Below are 19,430 nucleotides of genomic sequence, written 5' to 3'. Positions count from 1 at the left end.
CTCATAGAGATGCATTGTTTCTGGGCAGCAGATCCTTGTTTGACATCATAATCTGCCGCCCAGAAAAGATAATTTAGGTGCCTGCACTAACCATCCTTTTACCAGATGAAGGAGCGTTTCGCTCATTCACCGGGCAATTGGCTGCCCATGTAGATGGGCAGATTGTCGGGAACAAACATTCGGAGGAACGTTCATTCCTGACAATCTGCCTGATTATCTGTCCATTTAAATCCACCTTTAGGGCCTTATAACACCTGCACATTAGCAGGCAATTGTTGGGAGGGAAGCGTTCCTTCCCTGCAATTGCCTGCTCACTAGAGGAGGAGACAGCTTCTATTCCATGCAGCGATCTCCTTCTCAGTATGGGGACGAGTGATCGCTAATGGCATCACTCATCCCCATACTGAATCAGAGTGCTGATTACACGGCACGATCACCGGCAAACAATTATTTTTAAGCATGTTGAAAGACTCCGATTACCGGATGAACAAGCGTTTGCTGATTCATCGGGCAATCGGCAGCAGTATAATACTGCCAGATCATCGCTAACAAGCGTTTATATAATCTTAGCAAATATCTGTAGGTGTAATAGAGCCTTTACTTTCTCAGTTACATCAATCACTGAGGCCAGAGAAGGAAGGGGGATGAGTGACTCAATTGGAATATCACACATTACACTGATAAGTGCAGTGCTCTTCTGTGGATATCTTAAACAGGTTATCGAACCCCTATAATGCCCTCCCAAATGCCCGGGCATCTCATACCCTGCTCCCCGGCACCAGCATCGCTCCTGATGCCCGCATGGACGTCGCTGCATCTCACCGTCCCATGGCTCTAAACATCCGGCGACGTGGAAGACCGGGAGCGGTGTAGGTATAACCTGTATGAGGTGCCCGGGCTTTTTTTATTATAGGGGCTGGATAACCCCTTTAAGGCCCTATTACACAGGCAGATAGAGCAGATGATTGTGGGGAGGGAAGCGTTCCCTCCCGCCAATCGCCTGCTCGCTAGAGGAGGAGACCTATTACAGAATCGTATACTGTCTAATTGTTTGCCGACAGCAGAGGGCTTATTACACAGCTCAATCTGCCGCTGGAAAACCAGGATTTTTTGACATGTTAAAAGATCCAGATTATCAGTAGCAGTATTACACTACCAGACGATCACTAACATTATTGATCATCTTAACAATAATCTGCTCATGTAATAGGCCCTCTAGTCCCATCAAAAGAACAACAGATCTGTCATACCTGTTTGACCTATCCTAATTCTACTAATCTATTATTTCACTAACAGATAACATATTTCCTTCATAGCAGCAGAAAATTGACAATAGGTTCCCTATATACTATATACAGTCACGTCCATAAATATTGGGACATCGACACAATTCTACGATTTTTGGCTCTATACACCACCACAATGGATTTGAAATAAAACTAACTAAATGTACTTTAACTGCAGACTGTCAGCTTTAATTTGAGGGTATTTACATCCAAATCAGGTGAACGGTGTAGGAATTACAACAGTTTGCATATGTGCCTCCCACTTGTTAAGGAACCAAAAGTAATGGGACAATTGGCTTCTCAGCTGTTCCATGGCCAGGTGTGTGTTATTCCCTCATTATCCCAATTACAATGAGCAGATAAAAGGTCCAGAGTTCATTTCAAGTGTGCTATTTGCATTTGGCATCTGTTGCTGCCAACTCTCAAGATGAGATCCAAAGAGCTGTCACCATCAGTGAAGCAAGCACGCAAGAAAGCAATCATTAGGCTGAAGAAAAAAAAAAAAAAAAACATCAGAGAGATAGCAAAAACATTAGGCGTGGCCAAAACAACTGTTTAGAACATTCTTAAAAAGAAGGAACACACCGGTGAGCTCAGCAACACCAAAAGACCCGGAAGACCACGGAAAACAACTGTGGTGGATGACCGAAGAACTCTTTCCCTGGTGAAGAAAACACCCTTCACAACAGTTGGCCAGATCAAGAACACTCTCCAGGAGGTAGGTGTATGTGTGTCAAAGTCAACAATCAAGAGAAGACTTCACCAGAGTGAATACAGAGGGTTCACCACAAGATGTAAACCATTGGTGAGCCTCCAAAACAGGAAGGCCAGATTAGAGTTTGCCAAACGACATCTAAAAAAGCCTTCACAGTTCTGGAACAACATCCTATGGACAGATGAGACCAAGATCAACTTGTACCAGAGTGATGGGAAGAGAACAGTATGGAGAAGGAAAGGAACTGCTCATGACCCTAAGCATACTACCTCATCAGTGAAGCATGGTGGTGGTAGTGTCATGGCGTGGGCATGTATGGCTGCCAATGGAACTGGTTCTGTGTTTATTGATGATGCAACTTCTGACAAAAGCAGCAGGATGAAGTCTGAAGTGTTTCGGGCAATATTATCTGCTCATATTCAGCCAAATGCTTCAGAACTCATTGGACGGCTCTTCACAGTGCAGATGGACAATGACCCAAAGCATACTGCAAAAGCAACCAAAGAGTTTTTTAAGGGAAAGAAGTGGAATGTTCTGCAATGGCCAAGTCAATCACCTGACCTGAATCTGATTGAGCATGCATTTCACTTGCTGAAAACAAAACTGAAGGGAAAATGCCCCAAGAAAAAGCAGGAACTGAAGACAGTTGCAGTAGAGGCCTGGCAGAGCATCACCAGGGATGAAACCCAGCGTCTGGTGATGTCTATGCCTTCCAGACTTCAGGCTGTAATTGACTGCAAAGGATTTGCAACCAAGTATTAAAAAGTGAATGTTTGATTTATGATTATTATTCTGTCCCATTACTTTTGGTCCCTTAACAAGTGGGAGGCACATATGCAAACTGTTGTAATTCCTGCACCGTTCACCTGATTTGGATGTAAATACCCTGAAATTAAAGCTGACAGTCTGCAGTTAAAGGACATCTTGTTAGTTTCATTTCAAATCCATTGTGGTGGTGTATAGAGCCAAAAATGTTAGAATTGTGCCGATGTCCCAATATTTATGGACCTGGCTGTATATATATATATATTTTTTTTTTTTATCTCTGTGCTGGCTGCTACAGAAGGACACTCTCCTGTCTATAACGTTATATAACAGACAAAATTTCTTTAAAAATTAGGGGCTCATTTACTAATCTGAAATACGCCTAAATTACCGTTGCGCTGTGACTTTTCCCCTCACACCAGGTCTAAAATTGGGGGTGGGGAAAGGGACAGGCCCACCTTATTTATCATTTTCCGCATCTTTTTTCGGCGTAGAACATGGTCTAAATGTAAGATAGCTAGGAAGCTGGCTTACATTTAGACCGGCACTGGATGCGCCGAAGTTATAGAGAGGCCTGCTCCTCTTCATAACTTCAGCAGATCCACCACCAGCTATGGGCCTTTATTAAGACCGGCGTCTAAACCGCCGGTCTTAATAAATGTGCCCCTTAGTTTCTATAGAAATTGGGAAATATTTATTAAACTGGTGTAAAGTAGAACTGGCTTGGTTGCCCATAGAAACCAATCAGATTCCACCTTTGATTTTCCAAAGGAGCTGTCAAAAATGAAAAGTGGAATCTGATTGGTTGCTATGGGCAACCAGGCCAGTTCTACTTTACACCAGTTTGGTAGATGACCCCAATTGAGTTTAAAGAAAAGACCCCAGAAGTGTCCCTTTAAGGCCTCCTGCACACGACCGTTGTGTGCACCCGTGGCCGTTGTGCCGTTTTCCGTTTTTTTTCGCGGACCCATTGACTCTCAATGGGTCCGTGGAAAAATCGGAAAATGCACCGTTTTGCAGCCGCATCCGTGATCCGTGTTTCCTGGCCGTGAAAAAAATATGACCTGTCTTATTTTTTTCATGGCCAACGTTTCACGGACCCATTCAAGTCAATGGGTCCGTGAAAAATCACAGATGCACACAAGATTGTCATCCGCGTCCGTGATCCATGTCCGTGATCCGTGTCCGTTTTTTCCTATCATTTCAATGGCAAACTTGACTTAGATTTTTTTTTCATTTTTCATGTCCGTGGATCCTCCAAAAATCACGGAAGACCCACGGAAAAAAAAACGGGCACGGATCACGGTACAACGGAACCACGTTTTGCGGGACGTTAAAAAATACTGTCGTGTGCAGAAGGCCTAAGGATGTAAATGTCTAGAGCACTGGAGATGTGTGACATAAAGTAGTGGTCATAGAGGGGCAGGAAGGTTCCTGCACTCCTCAATAATATGGATTACACAGGTATGTTTTACTCTACCTAATCACGCAGATAATAGAGAATGATGGCAGTTCTCCATTATAATGTAACGATTATATTAACTCCTCTCTGTCTGGCACAGGATGCTGACAAAAGATGTCTCCAGGGAAAGAGCTTTAATTACACTTAACAGCTGTTGAATTGATGGATGATGGATGACTTCAAAGGACATTAACAGCATAGCGAGGGAAGCAAGTTAAGGGCTCATGCACACGACCGCATGTATTTTGGAGTCCGCAAAACACGGATCCACAAAAAATACAGATCACATCAGTGTGTATTCCGTATTTTGCAGAACGGAATAGCTGGCCCCTAATAGAACAGTCCTATCCTTGTCCGTAATGTGGACAATAATTATTTTTGCGGACCCATTGAAATTAATGGTTCCGCATACGGTCCGCAAAAAAGACGGAACGGACAGGGAAAGAAAATTTGTTCGTGTGCATGAGCCCTAAGGGTGCCTTCTCCCATGGCAGATTTTGTTACAGAAATTTCTGCATCCGAAATCAGTTGCATTCTTCTAAATGGGGTTATTCTGGCAACGAGCACATGGATTACTGCAAGCTCCTTTCAAGCGAATGGAACTACTGTAATTTTCATTTGCAAAAAATTCTCTAACAAAATCTGCCCTGTGTGATGACAACGTAAGGAGATGGATTCTGGGAATATATGACATGAGAAGATACTAAGCCCAATATTACTGCAGGAACATGTGACTAGGAATGTTCATTGCCTGCTTGTTTTACATGCAGCATCCATTGCTGATGTATGTGGATGAAGAATCGTTACGTTGTAATCGTTACATTGTAACGATTATTTTTTGTAACAATCTGCTCAGTTTGAAAAAAAAAAAGCATTTGCTTGTTTGTCGACTACACGGACCGATGATCTGGCAGGTTATTAGGGATGAGAATTTGTATAAGCACTTGTTTACGATAATTGATATTGAGTGCTGTCTAAAGATCGATCTGCCGCGCAGGAACAATGATTTTCTATGGGGATCGCTGAATGGATCGCTTGTCCTCTTACAGAGGAGGTGATTGCTGTATGTGAACAAAGCCCTCATCTCTGTGCCGAATCATCTGAAAGTGTAAATAAGCTATTAGTATAGGCCAGGGATCAGCAACCTCTGGCACTCCAACTGGCGTGAAACTATGACTCCCAGTTGCACACTTGTTTGGCTATTCACAGAACTCCCTTAGAAGTGAATGGAGCATGATGGGAGTTGTAGTTTCCAAACATCTAGAGTGCATGAGGTTGCTGACCCCTGGTATAGGCTATCAATACCTGATCGGCGGGCGTCCAACTCCCGTCAGCCCTGCTGAACAGCTAAGGCCAACGTGCGCCAGCAAATGTGGTGTCCCCTTTTGTTGTCCGCTTGAATGGGACACAAACTAGAGCTAGGGTATCAGTCACAGCCACTACATGTATACTGGGCTTGGTAAACAGAAGGTGACTAGTGTTGATCACGAATATTCGAATTACGAATTTTTATCTCGAATATCGGCACTTCGAGAATTCGCGAATATTTAGAAAATAGTGATGTATATTTGTAATTTCGAATATTAAATTTTTTTTTTTTAATCAGTACACATGATCCCTCCCTGCTTCTAGCTTGTGGGCCAATGAGAAGGCTGCAATATCTTTGACTTTAGGAGTAGTGTTGATTGCGAATTTTCAATTGTCGATTTCCGCAATCAAGAAAATAATGACTGGAGATAACGAATTCTCGAATTCGCAAATATATGGCGAATATTCGCCCAAATATTCACGAAATATCACAAATTCGAATATTGCCCCTGTCGCTCATCACTAAAGGTGACGTGCTCCTTCCATCAGCTGAGCATCTGGCCAACAGCTATGCAAAAGGTATAACTAGCGCAAGTAAAGGATAGATTTATTGTAGTCCTAAAACCCCATCCCAACGCTTCCCTTCAGGCAAACCTATCTAATAGGGAAGCAATATATTGTCATCAGGGCAGTACGGCTGGTACTGCTATCAAAGCCCGGCCACCAAATGGGCTTGCCACCATCCACCATTTCTTAACTTTATAGGAGCAAGTGTAATACCCCAGAGTGGCATTACCACCTTTGTCTGGTCCCCACTATCTTCTGTGGTGTATCCTGTGTCCTCATGTGTATTTATTCCATGTCCTGCAGAATGTGTCTTCGTAATTTCCTTGCAAATGTTGTGTTTAAATGTAATGTGCCTGGTCTACCAGCAGATGGCAACAGTGGCAGAGTTAGTTTCCCTGGAGAGGAACCCGTTCAATGTTAGTGAAGGTCAGAGTAGCTTACCCCCTGTAAGGGGAAGCAGCAGGCTCTCGTCCCTCCTGGACAAGCCTGCAGAAGGGAGTCTAGCCTTACCCTCTTTGGGGAGAGAAGCAGGCCTTGTCCCTGCCAGACAGGCCCTGCCTGTGAGTTCTAAATGGTTGCATGTCCCCTCCTGGGCTTGCATTGCCTAAAGCCAAGCTAAGTAAGCTTGAAGCTAGGAAGAAGTTTTCTAAGGATTACAGTGAGAGTCAGAAAGCTAAGTTCCAGCAGAAGAGGAAAAGTTCCTATTTAATCCAGCCGACATAGCAGAGCTGAGAGAGTACAGATATAGCAGAGCTAAGAGTGATTGCCTGCCAAAACTAATGCCAAAACCTGCTGATGACCAAGATAAAGTTTGGAAGATTGTTTCTTGATACAAGCTTATGCAAAGTAAAGCTGTGTTCAACGTATATAAAAAGTCTGGACTCAATTATTCCTTCATCATCCAAATTAATCACCCCTTTTGCACTACTTCGGACGACCGAGGTCAATTCCATCCTCTAAAGCACCTGTCACCGGAGACCTGCTCACAACGTCCTGATGCTGGCCAGTGGCTAGTCTTAAGAGCCCAGCAGGCTCTAGTGGCCGACTGAGTGGAGTTTTCAGCCAGTCACTGCCATGTTTCTTGAGATGAGCTGAACTTCCTTTGTTGGTGTGGACCATCCAGCCATCATCTAACGGTAATATAAGATATCAGGGAATTATTCACCTGCCTGGCAAGGGTGACCACCCCTTGTCTGCATGAAGTTTAGAGGTCTGGTCAGGGAGTATTAATTAATTTATTGTTCTGGGGTCTGAATTAATTTGGTATGTGATTGAAGCTGCATCCTGTCACTCAACTTACCGGTAAAAGATCGAAGTAAGAAGTGGCTAAAATGAATTGCTGACATCTTGACAGAAGAGGACATCTCAAGGACTCACAAGGATTTACTGGGGATTTTTGTCTTCATTTTTGGGATGGGGGGAAGGCGGATGTTCCTTGAGGTCTGAGCACTTTCTTCCAATTAAATGGCTATGTCCATCCAAGAAGGAAATCATCAATATCTGTATTATTTCCCGAGTCATTTATCTTCCGCCATCTGCTGATAACAATCTGGCCCGTGGAGTTTTAAAGTGAAATTCAGAGAGCCGTTCACCATGTCTTACATTAGGCAGCAGACATTACGCTGAGTGTTATGAGCCTCACAGATGATGATTACGCTGCCAATTTAGCACATGTTGCTAGAAGGCTCTGGGAATTGAGGGAGGATCGGGCGCCGCTTCCACAGTGCTTGACAATGATGGAGATTTTCAAAAAGCAGAAAAGTTGGATGCAAGCCCACAGCTAAATGATGGTATGTCTGTCATGAGCAGCGGGCAAAGCATGGCATGGGCAGACATTACTGCTTAATTAGCGCACTCCGCATGACAAAGAAGACACAGTCTGTCACCACCGTAAATACCCATGCTGCCATCGCTTCAATAGGGTGGCATGGGAAGATCACAGATATGGAAAGTTCAGATCTGCTTGGCCTATAGGGGATGGTCACATAGCACAAGGCTCCAGCTCTGCTCCTGGTGTGCGCCATCTGCAGTGCCAAATCTCCCCTCACCCCTACTACCCGCTCTTGCTCTGAAATGCACCCTGGGGTGTATTGACTATCAAATATTTATGAGCGATGATTGATGGTCCCTCAGTATCTCCTGTCAGGGAAATCTAGGATCCAGCAGTTTGCATTTCAGCAGGTTTGCTTGTCTCAAGATAAGCGCTGCCATCTTTGCAGTGTGCCAGTTTATGTTCTACTCTACTTCCCTCTTTAAAAATGACTAGGCAAAAAGGAAACAGGGTCTAGTGCTAAAAGTCCCATCATCCAAGTTCTCCTTCCAGATTCAGACTTGGAACATCCTTCCAGCCCAAAAATGATAAAAATAAATCCTTGAGTCAGTAAGTAATTTCAGCCACTTCTTACTTCAGTCTGATTCCTGAAAAGTTTAGGCTCCTCAGACTAGCCCCTGGTCAGCACCAGGTTGTTGTGAGCAGGTCTCTGGTGGTAGGTGCTTTGGAGGATGAAAGGGGCCTATAAGCTAGGTAGGTATGGCAGCTAATGCTCTATGGCTAGTCAGGCAGAGTTAGCTGTCAATCACTGATAAGACCGCCCACATGACTCCAAGGGATAGAAGAAGCAGAGAGTTAAAGGGAGTCTGTCACCACTATATGACCATATACAGCACTTACATGGCGCTGTAGCACACCTATACATGATTCTAATGGTACCTTTGTTATTTTCTTTAGACATCCAGAGGCAGGAAAAATGATGTTTATTTCATATGCAAATGAGCACTCGCAAGTGCCCGGGGGCGGCGTTCAGTGTGTAGGTGCCCAGGCTGCTCTGCCTTTTTAACCGTTACTCCTCCCCCAGCCTCTTCCTTTGCCACACTGAGCGCCGCCCCTGGGCACTTGCGAGTGCTCATTTGCATATGAAATAAACGTTGTTTTTCCTGCTTCTGGATGTCTAAAGAAAATAACAAAGGTACCATTAGAATCCTGTATAGGTGTGCTACAGAGCCATGTAAGTGCTGTATATGGTCATATAGTGGTGACAGACTCCCTTTAAATAAATGAAATAAAAGTTTTCCTACAATCTATACCGTCTCAATCTGCGCAGCACCTCCTGCTCTATAACATGCTCCCTGCAGATTGCACTTTTATGGTGACAGGTTCCCTTTAAAGGGAATCTGTCACCTGCTTTTACCATTTTAAGCTGGCACCATCGCTATGTTGACTAAAGTACCTTATTTCCAGCAGTCTTCTTTTTACTTATTTTCGTTTTTTAGTTTTGATATAAAAGCGCTTTTTCTGTTATGCTAATTAGGGTCCAAGGTGCCCAGAGGGGCGTTTTTTTCACTCTCCGGAGCCCAGTGACGCCCCCCTGCAGTGCCCAGCCCGCCCTAATTTGAATTCCAAGAACGCCTCCTGATCATCAAATAACCTCCCGCAGCCCCGGCAAACGGTTCCGCCCCCTCCCCACGTCATAGTCTACATTATAGAAATGCCCCGTCCTTCTTCCTGTCTGCGGCCAGAAAACTCGCGCAGGGGCAGTACTGCCTGCGGCCTGCGCGATCATCAACGTCCTGAGGGCAACAGCGCTCAGGTCACATCACTGGGCTCGGAGCATGCCCAGTGAGACTTTTGAGGCTGTTGCCCTCAGGAGGTTGATGATCGCGCAGGCGCAGGCCGCTGGCAGTACTGCACCTGCGCGTGTTTTCTGGCCGCAGACAGGAAGAAGGACGGGGCATTTCTATAAGGTAGACTATGACGTGGGGAGGGGGCGGAACCGTTTGCCGGGGCTGCGGGAGGTTATTTGATGATCAGGAGGCGTTCTTGGGCACTGCAGGGGGGCGTCACTGGGCTCCGGAGAGTGAAAAAAACGCCCCTCTGGGCACCTTGGACCCTCATTAGCATAACAGAAAAAGCGCTTTTATATCAAAACTACAAAACGAAAATAAGTAAAAAGAAGACTGCTGGAAGTAGTGTTCATACAAACATTCGCTCCCCATCATCAGTCTGTGTAAAAGGACTTGTAAATATTACAGTCACTTCCATAGCTGCTGCACTCGCAATTGTGCTTATTTTTCTAGAAGCATGACCTCACATCCCATAGCTTCCCTGCCGACCGCTGGTTATGTCGACACAGAACATGCTTTACTGTAAAATGAATGCAGCTCTGGATGTGACTAGAGTGTAAAACACGATAGAAATAAAAATGAGCAAATAATTTACTTATTCCAATGTGCTTTACGGTGGAGCTGCATATATGGATATAAAATATCTACAGTAGAGCTATAGACAGTTTGCAGTTTTATCTGCTGATCAGAAACCAATTAATCCTTAGATGAACAGGAAAAAAACAATACATGTCAGATTCCATGGGTCTGTCTACTTACTAGGTACCCCGGAAACCAGTCTAAGGGGTCTGAGGACACGAAATGCTCGCAGCGCTTTCACATCGAATCCTGCCCCTTTGCCTCCCAGGGCGCTGCCACCATCTGCCTTGGTTGCTTGCTCTAAAATTGCACTGAAAAGCCTGCAAAGAAGAAAAATAAAGAGATGGAAACATTATGTCGCCAAAGTAAAAACAACTGCAGGAAACAAGACACGTACAGGAGTGCACAGGAGGCCATATACAAAGAGAATAGTTTACTGACTGGCACAGAGGATTTCAGGAAGTGAGTGTGCTGATCTTGACAGCCAGAGTTACATAGAAGGAGAAGCGATGTAACTCAGCAGCACAGAGTATTTCAGAAGACGAGTGTGCTGATTTTGTAGGGCAGAGTTACATAGTGGGGGCACCCTCATTTAGAACTCACCCTACTACCACAATGATGAAGTCCAGCAAGTTCCAGCCGTTGCGGAGGTATGCGTTGGGATGAAAGAGCAGCCCATATGCAATGACTTTAAGAAAAGCTTCCACTGTGAAAATGATGAGGAATAGATATTCTACCCGCTCCTGTAGGGAAATGACAAGAACACAACATCAGGTAAGAACATATCTACATTTATATTTGCTTGCAAACTATATCTACAAGTCCATGTGCAGGACCTTGATGTGGGCTCCCAGCAGTTGAGTATCACTGTTGGAAGGAGGAACCTTCAACCAGGCGTCAAGCAAGATGGTGTCTACCCTGTTCCTGGAATAATGTGCCTCATATGATAACACAGGGATCAGCAACCTCCGGCACTCCAGCTGTTCTTAAACTACAACTCCCAGAATCCTCTTTACACTTTTATGGGAGTTGCAAGAAGAGCTGAGTAAGTGTGCATGCTGGGAGTTGTAGTTTCACAGCAGCTGGAGTGCCGAAGGTTGCTGATCCCTGTGATAACATATGCAAATAAATAAGTAGAGGGCCCTTTAAATATAAGATCACATGACTGCCCTGGAATGGTAATCCAAGGGGTGTGGTTGTGACAACCTCTCACCTTTTAGGCCTCATGCAATTTCGGTCCCCAATGCACAGGCAACATGCATGCAGCGGGCCGGACCAATTAAACTTGAATGGGTCCGTGGTATGTCCGCACCGCAAAGAAAATGACATGTCCGTAGTGCTTCCGGTGTTCCATTCCGTGACTCCGTTCCGCATCTCCGAAATTGCGGACCCATTCAAGTAGATGGGTCCGCATCCGTGATGCGGGGTGCACACGGCCAGTGGCCGTGGATTGCCGACCCGCCGTTTGCGGCGCGCGATACGGCCACGGCTGCACAACAGCCGTGTGCATGAGGCCTTATCAAGAGGAACATTTGCATCCCTTTTAGTGACTGATACTAGCTGCTCTGGTTATAATATCACTGCATTATTATAAGCTCCGGGCTGTAGGGTCAGTGGCCCTTTAAGGCTACATGCACACGACATGTGATGTACATTTTTTTAACGGCCATCACACGTCCATTTTAAGACCAATGGTAGTCTATGGGGTTATTCACACCGCAGTATTTTTGACTGTCAATCAAAAAATACAACATGTTCTATCTTGTCTGTTTTTCACTGACCGACAGCCAACATACAATTGCATGGGTCCGTTTTTACATTCCGTTTGTCAGAAAGGCATCAGTGAAAAAAACATCCGTTAAAACTGGACAGTTTATCCGTTTTTAACAGACTTTTTTTTCACTGCTGTGTGCATCTAGCCTAAATGTCACATTACCACAAAGATAAACAAATGATCACACGGCATGAAAAATGGCATAGCAGCGTGGACGGCGACAGCGCCCATGTTTAATAGTCGATCAGCCGCAGCTTAGGGGAAGCCAGATAAATCCTGCCGTGACATTTTTAAGTGAGTCATTGAACAGAAGCAGATGAGGGACCCCTCCATATTGATCCCCTATTTATCTCTGTGACACAGACATGAGGTCGCTAGATTGAAAAGCGATTTATTGATCGCAGTTTACATCTTCAGTTCCAGCCACTTGCTCGTGAGATTTACATCTGCCAGACAAATACCGGAATCTGCATTTCCTACAATAAAATGCCGGATAATGTACAGGGTGGGCCATTTATATGGATACACCTTAATAAAATGGGAATGGTTGGTGATATTAACTTCCTGTTTGTGGCACATTAGTATATGTGAGGGGGGAAACTTTTCAAGATGGGTGGTGACCATGGCGGCCATTTTGAAGTCGGTCATTTTGAATCCAACTTTTGTTTTTTCAATAGGAAGAGGGTCATGTGACACATCAAACTTATTGGTTTTAACGTAACTTTATTCTTTCATGAGTTATTTACAAGTTTCTGACCACTTATAAAATGTGTTCAATGTGCTGCCCATTGTGTTGGATTGTCAATGCAACCCTCTTCTCCCACTCTTCACACACTGATAGCAACACCACAGGAGAAATGCTAGCACAGGCTTCCAGTATCCGTAGTTTCAGGTGCTGCACATCTCGTATCTTCACAGCATAGACAATTGCCTTCAGATGACCCCAAAGATAAAAGTCTGAGGGGGTCACTGGATATGCGAAATTGCTACATGATGATGATGTGTTTCCCTCTTTATGCACTGAAGCTGGCACCTTCCCTGAGTTTTTCCAGCAAGATGGTGCACCACCACATTATGGGTGTCAGGTCCGAGCATTCCTAGATGAACAGTTTCCTGGAAAGTGGATTGGTCGTCATGGGCCAGTTGAATGGCCCCCAAGGTCTCCCGATCTGACCCCCTTAGACTTTTATCTTTGGGGTCATCTGAAGGCAATCGTCTATGCTGGGAAGATGCGAGATGTGCAGCACCTGAAACTACGGATACTGGAAGCCTGTGCTAGCATTTCTCCTGCGGTCTTGCTATCAGTGTGTGAAGAGTGGGAGAAGAGGGTTGCATTGACAATCCAACACAATGGGCAGCACATTGAACACATTTTATAAGTGGTCAGAAACTTGTAAATAACTTATGAAAGAATAAAGTTACGTTAAAACCAAGCACACCATTGTTTTTCTTGTGAAATTCCCAATAAGTTTGATGTGTCACATGACCCTCTTCCTATTGAAAAAAACAAAAGTTGGATTCAAAATGGCCAACTTAAAAATGGCCCCCATGGTCACCACCGATCTTGAAAAGTTCCCCCCTCACATATACTAATGTGCCACAAACAGGAAGTCAATATCACCAACCATTCCCATTTTATTAAGGTGTATCCATATAAATGGCCCACCCTGTATTGTGATTGTCCATATTGCCTCCTTTCTTGGCTGGATTCATTTTTCCATCACTTTATACACTGCGTGTTTCCATAGTTACGACCACCCTGTAATCCAGCAGCGGTGGCCGTGCTTGCACACTATAGGAAAAAGCACCAGCCTATGTGAGTTCCCACGGTCCCAGCCACCAGAGATGCTGATGCTTTTTCCTAAATTGTGCCTTGTATTAACGTTCTCTACATGATACGGTAAATGCCACCTGCCAAAGTTACACAACTCTTTTAAGGCCTCTGTCAAAAACATCACAGCCTGAAGGACAACGTTATAGTCAGGGGGTCTGTCAGGCACCCTTTATTTCTGTTATTCGATGGTTCCAGCATTTTCGCTATTTTACTTGTTCTACTTCTATAACAGAACAACGGAAATCAAAGAGCTGAAGTGACCCCAGCCTTATAGATGGAAGATGGTCACCATGAGGATCTCTAGATGCTTCCTTATCAAGTGATGTCATGAACTGGTGTATCTAAGTCTATCATGTGTGATACAGTCTGCTGAGCCACCGTATCTAATTCTGTGACACTATATTATCTGCCACTGTATCTAATACTGTCATGTGTGATGCCATCTGTGTAATACTGGCATATGCGATAAAGCCTCTGTATCTAATCCTGTCATGTGTAATACTGTCTGTTGAGCCGCTGTATCTGAGCCTAACATGTGTGATACTGTCTGTCGGGCCACTGTAACTAGTCCTATCCTGTGATGCTGTCTCCGGAGCCATTGTATCTAATCTTCTCATGTGATATTGTCTGCTGAGCCACTGTGTCTAATCTTCCCATGTGCTATACTGTTGGCTGAACCACTGTATCTAATCCTATCATATGCGATAGTGTCTGCTGAGCTGTGTATCTAATCCTGTTATGTATGATACTGTATCTAAACCTCTCTTATATTATATGTGTGGGACGGACAGGCCATAGAACGTACAGGGAAACTCCCTGGTGGGCCGATGCCCAGGTGCCCGGCCTGAGCCATCCTCATGGCCACCAGTCAGAAGTAATGGTCCCGCAGTTAATTGATGTAAGTATTAATGTACTTGGCCGGCGGCCGCACTTGCCTTCTTGACTCCTAAATGTAAGTGTATTACCACCCTGACGCAACTGGAGAAGTAGGACAGAACATGTACCCCTTTAAATATTTCAGAATATAATGTTTAACTATTATATTTGCCCGCACTTTACATCAAGCTCTTCTCCAGCGGTTTATCGTCTGTGGAGGACATTCCTGCTGTGAAATGTTTTCAGGTTTTCTATGAAATATTTCCTGCTAATGAATATACGATATTAATTATTAATACCAACATGCGTTCATTTACATCGTGCCACAAAATCCTGCCCAGAATTCACTGCTTCATAGAAGACACTGAGCCAAAGAGTTTGCAATCTAACTAGAAGAAACACCAAATCGCACACAAGACCTGCATTCCTGATGGCTGCATTAGCAATCTCTCAGCACGGTGCCAGCAGATACACCTCTGGCAACTTACCTCCTGTCCCACAATATGCTGTATTCCACAGCATTCTGGGAGATGTACTTCCCTTTATACTTTATACTGGGGTGTGCATGTTCACTGTAACCTGAAATGTCCCAATGTAAGTAAGGTGTAACCGTATTTATGTGTGCCCGTCTGTGTGATCTGCATAGGTGAGTCATTATATCCGCAGATATGACTGTTACACACGGACACTAATAAACAGCAGACAATCCGCAGAGCGCTCCTTAATAAGCTGGCCATAATTTATTCATAAAGACTATTAGGAGCAGCTCATTAGTGCATCCTCAGGAAATCAGACACTTTCTGTTCCTTATATGCATTAACCCCTTCCATCCGCTCAGTGAAGCCGCTGCAGGCTGGACAGGGTTAATTGTGCTGCAAAATGCCATATTTAGCCACTGAGCGGCGGAGTGTGGATCAGGACGCGGTTGCCTGGGGGGCACTGGTGACATTTTCCAGCTTGTCCCGCAGAGAGGGAAACAGATCAAGACATTTAATGGGATAAACACTTGGCCCCTGTAAGAGCGATCAGTGTATACAGCAGCAATACCGCCTTTAGGGGCTCCACACACAGGCGTTTATTTACCAGCAAAAAATGCCAGAATTGGCATAACTGGTTGGCTTACTTTAAGACAGATTTTTACCACAGAATTGTGGAGCAATTCTGGTGCAAAGTGGTGCGTCTTAGTTCACACCACTTTTCCACTAATACCCGCCTCCTTGTCGAACATGTCGGACAAAAGCATAGAAACCCCCCATGCACCGAACTGCACGATTTTTTGCCACTTGCAAACAGCCATTTTTCTGAAAAATGCCATAAAAAACCTACAGTATGTGTGAAAGCGTCCTAAAAGCACCACCAGCATCGGTTAATAAGACTTCACCAATAAAAAAAACCTGACCTTCTTGCCATGGACATCAACACTGAAACAGACATGTGAAAGAAGCCTAAGCCAATCCATAGTTGGTATAAATTTAGACACAGACACAAATGTATCATCCACCATAAGCCTGATACATTTTGGTGCAGGTCTAGACAGCCTATAGTTGCACCATCTGCAGGATTAGTAAATCTGCCCTAGGGTATAGTGCATGGCCTGAGACAGTGGAACATGACATACAATGCGTTTGGAAAGTCTTCAGATCCTTTCACTTCACTTTTCTCCCATTTTATTATGTTGCGGCCTTGTGCTAACAGAATTTTAGAAATGTCTGCAAATTTACTAAAAAGAAAAAACGAAAATTTCACATGGACATACTGTAAGTATCCAGACCCTTCACTATGACACTTGAAGTTTAGCTGTGAAGGCCTCCTGTTTCTCTTGATCGTCTTTAAGATGTTTCTACATCTTGATTGGAGTCCACCTGTGGCAAATTCAGATGACTGGACATGATTTGGAAAGACAAACTCCTGCCTATATAGGGTCTCACAGCTGACCATGCATATCAGAGCAAAGACCAAGCCATGTCAAGGAAAGAACTGCCTGTAGGGCCTAGAGACAGGATTGTGTGGAAGCACGGATCTGAAGAAGGGCAATAAATATTCCTGCTGCACTTAAAAAGTTCCCAAGAGTACAGTGGCCTCCATAATTCTGAAGTGGAAGGAGTTAGGAACAACCAGGACTCTCCCTAGAGCTGACCATCTCACCAAACTAAGTAATCAAGGGAGAGGGGCCTTGGTAAGAAAGATGTCCAAGAACCCAGTGGTCACCTTTCTTGAGTTCCAAAGATTCTGTGTGCAGATGGGAGATATTTCCAGGTAGAACATCACTGAGCACCTCCTCAGTAAAATACACATTAAAGCTTGCCTGGAGTTTGCAAAAAAGCATCTAATGGACTCTCAGACTGTGAGAAACATGACTCTCTGTCAGAAACCATGACTGAACTTTTTGGCCTCACAGCTGACCTCATGTCTGGAGGAAACCAGGCACTTCCCAATACCATCCTTACAGTGAAGCATGGTGGTCAAGGTATTTTTTGGCAGCTGGGACAAGTAGACTGGTCAGAGTTGAAAGATGAATACAGCAAAGTACAGGGATATTCTTAATGAAACCCTGGTCCAGTGTGATCTGGACCTCAGAATGAGCCAAAAGTTTACCTTCCAACACAATGATTCCAAGCACACAGCCAAGATAACACAGGAGGACACCTCTGTGAATGTCCTTTAGTGGCCCAGCTAGAGCCCTGACTGACTTAAACCCAATCGAACATCTCCGAAGACACCCGAAAATGGCTGTTCACAAACGGTCCCCATATAACCTGACAGAGCTTGATGGGATCTGCAGAGAAGAATGGCAGAAAATCCCCAAATGCAGGTGTGGAAACCTTGTGGCATCATACCCATGAAGACTGGAGGCTGTAATCACTGTCAAAGGTGCTTGGACTAAGTCCTGAATAAAGGGTCTAAAAACTTATGTTACTGCAAGATTTTAGTTTTTCCTTTTCAATAATGTATCAAAGATTTTGAACATTCTGTTTTAACTTTCTTATTATGGGGTACTGAATGAAGAATGATGGGAAAAACTGGACTTTTTTTTAATATAGCACAAGGTCACAACATAACAAAATGTGGAAAAAAACAAAGGTTCTGAGGACTTTACGCCGATCACTAGGAGATTCTTTTTTTAGTATTACACTGAGCCTCTTGAAATCAAAATGAGTCGGGTCCTTCAAAGGTGGAGATGCTATTTGCAGCGGCGCTTCACTTTTTGCTATGATTGCATTCAATTCAGGCTTGTGAACTCGACAGATTTGATCTTAGGCACAGGCACGCTAGTAAATCTGGGTATCTGTGAACAAAAAAAACAAAAAAAGACAGGTGGCAAAAAACCAAAACCAAAAAAAACACTTGGAATTATTCAGGCAATTTTCTCAGTGGTAAAATATATGCCAGTGCCAAATTCATACGTGTAAGGACGCTTAGAGTAAATCTGCCCCAATGTACAGAAAGCAGAGATCTTGAAAACAGTAAGGAATGGATCTATAAGAAAATCACAGAAGATATCCTTATGTAAAACCGGCCTGTTCCTTGGAACACCTTGGATGGTGGTTAGCCCCTGGTACAGCGACTCCATAACTCCCCTATTACAACGTCTGCAGCATTTCCACCGGCACAAGGTGCTCTTATCACATGAAGGCCCCAAGCATTATTTTATCCGGTGAATAACGTGCACAGTGATTTAAGTGATGATATCTCAGAACATGTCGTATCTATCATTTCCTGAATTATTGATAATTTAGTAAGAGCTTTACAACTGGGAAAGATGGAGGCAACCGAGTCACCATGTCTGGCATCCCTGCAAAATTCACAGCAACACAGAGAGTTTGAGGAGCAGAGTTTTTGAGGAGTGATGGTTTATACAATATACTTCCAGTGATGGATCCCAGAAGAGCAAGAGTGAAGCAGGAGACCTGAAAGCTAGAAGGAAAGCAGCTCTGGATGTTACTGGAGTAAAGTTCTTCTTTACACCAGTTTGATAAAGGACCCAATGAGTGGCAGTCTTTCTATGAGACATTTATATAATCTGACAGTGCCTGTCTCACTGAGATAGTCCCTGTCTATGAAAAATCTTTATACTGTATAGGCTACACTGCTTGTGTCTTTACGGGACATCAATATACATTGACAGCACCTGTATCTCTCAGACATCTGCATACTGTGTATACTGACAGTGCCTCAGACATCTAGACGAATAATATTACCTCATGACAATGACAACTGTCAAGGCAGCAAGTGAACAGTCAGTTCTTGAAGTTGTGTGGGGCACTATCTACAGGGGCACAGACCATATAGCACTTACTACAGAGGGCACAGAACATATGGCGCTATCTACAGGGGGCACAGAAAGTATGATATTATTTACAGTGAGCACAGAATAGGGGGCATTATCTCCAGGGGGCACAGAACATATGGCACTATCTACAGGAGGCACAGAACATATGGCACAATGTTCAGGAGGCACAGAAAGTATGATATTATCTGCAGTGGGCACAGAATGGGGGGCACTATCTACAGGGGCACAGAACATATGGCGCTATCTACAGGGTGCACAGAACATACGGCACTATCTACGGGGGCACAGAACATACGGCACTATCTACAGCGGGCACAGAACATATGGCACTATCTACAGGGGCACAGAACAT

General features: G+C 44.2%; 1 protein-coding gene across 6 annotated transcripts in view; it reads right to left on the bottom strand.

Annotated features, from left to right (window-relative positions):
* The window catches only part of CACNA1C (calcium voltage-gated channel subunit alpha1 C), a 583,432-nt gene that overhangs the window by 213,289 nt on the left and 350,713 nt on the right, over positions 1-19,430 (bottom strand). For all 6 annotated transcript variants that reach the window (XM_040436685.1, XM_040436644.1, XM_040436661.1 and 3 more), the window contains exons 4-5: positions 10,907-11,046; positions 10,484-10,623 (exon numbers count right to left, since the gene is read on the bottom strand). In XM_040436685.1, the coding sequence (XP_040292619.1) occupies positions 10,484-10,623; positions 10,907-11,046 (280 nt within the window). The remainder of the gene's footprint in view (positions 1-10,483; positions 10,624-10,906; positions 11,047-19,430) is intronic.

The sequence above is a fragment of the Bufo bufo genome, chromosome 1 (genome assembly GCF_905171765.1).
Source record: "Bufo bufo chromosome 1, aBufBuf1.1, whole genome shotgun sequence".
Classification (NCBI taxonomy): Eukaryota; Metazoa; Chordata; class Amphibia; order Anura; family Bufonidae; genus Bufo; species Bufo bufo.
Note: the sequence above shows the minus strand (reverse complement) of the source record. Positions and strands in the feature narration are given on the sequence as shown.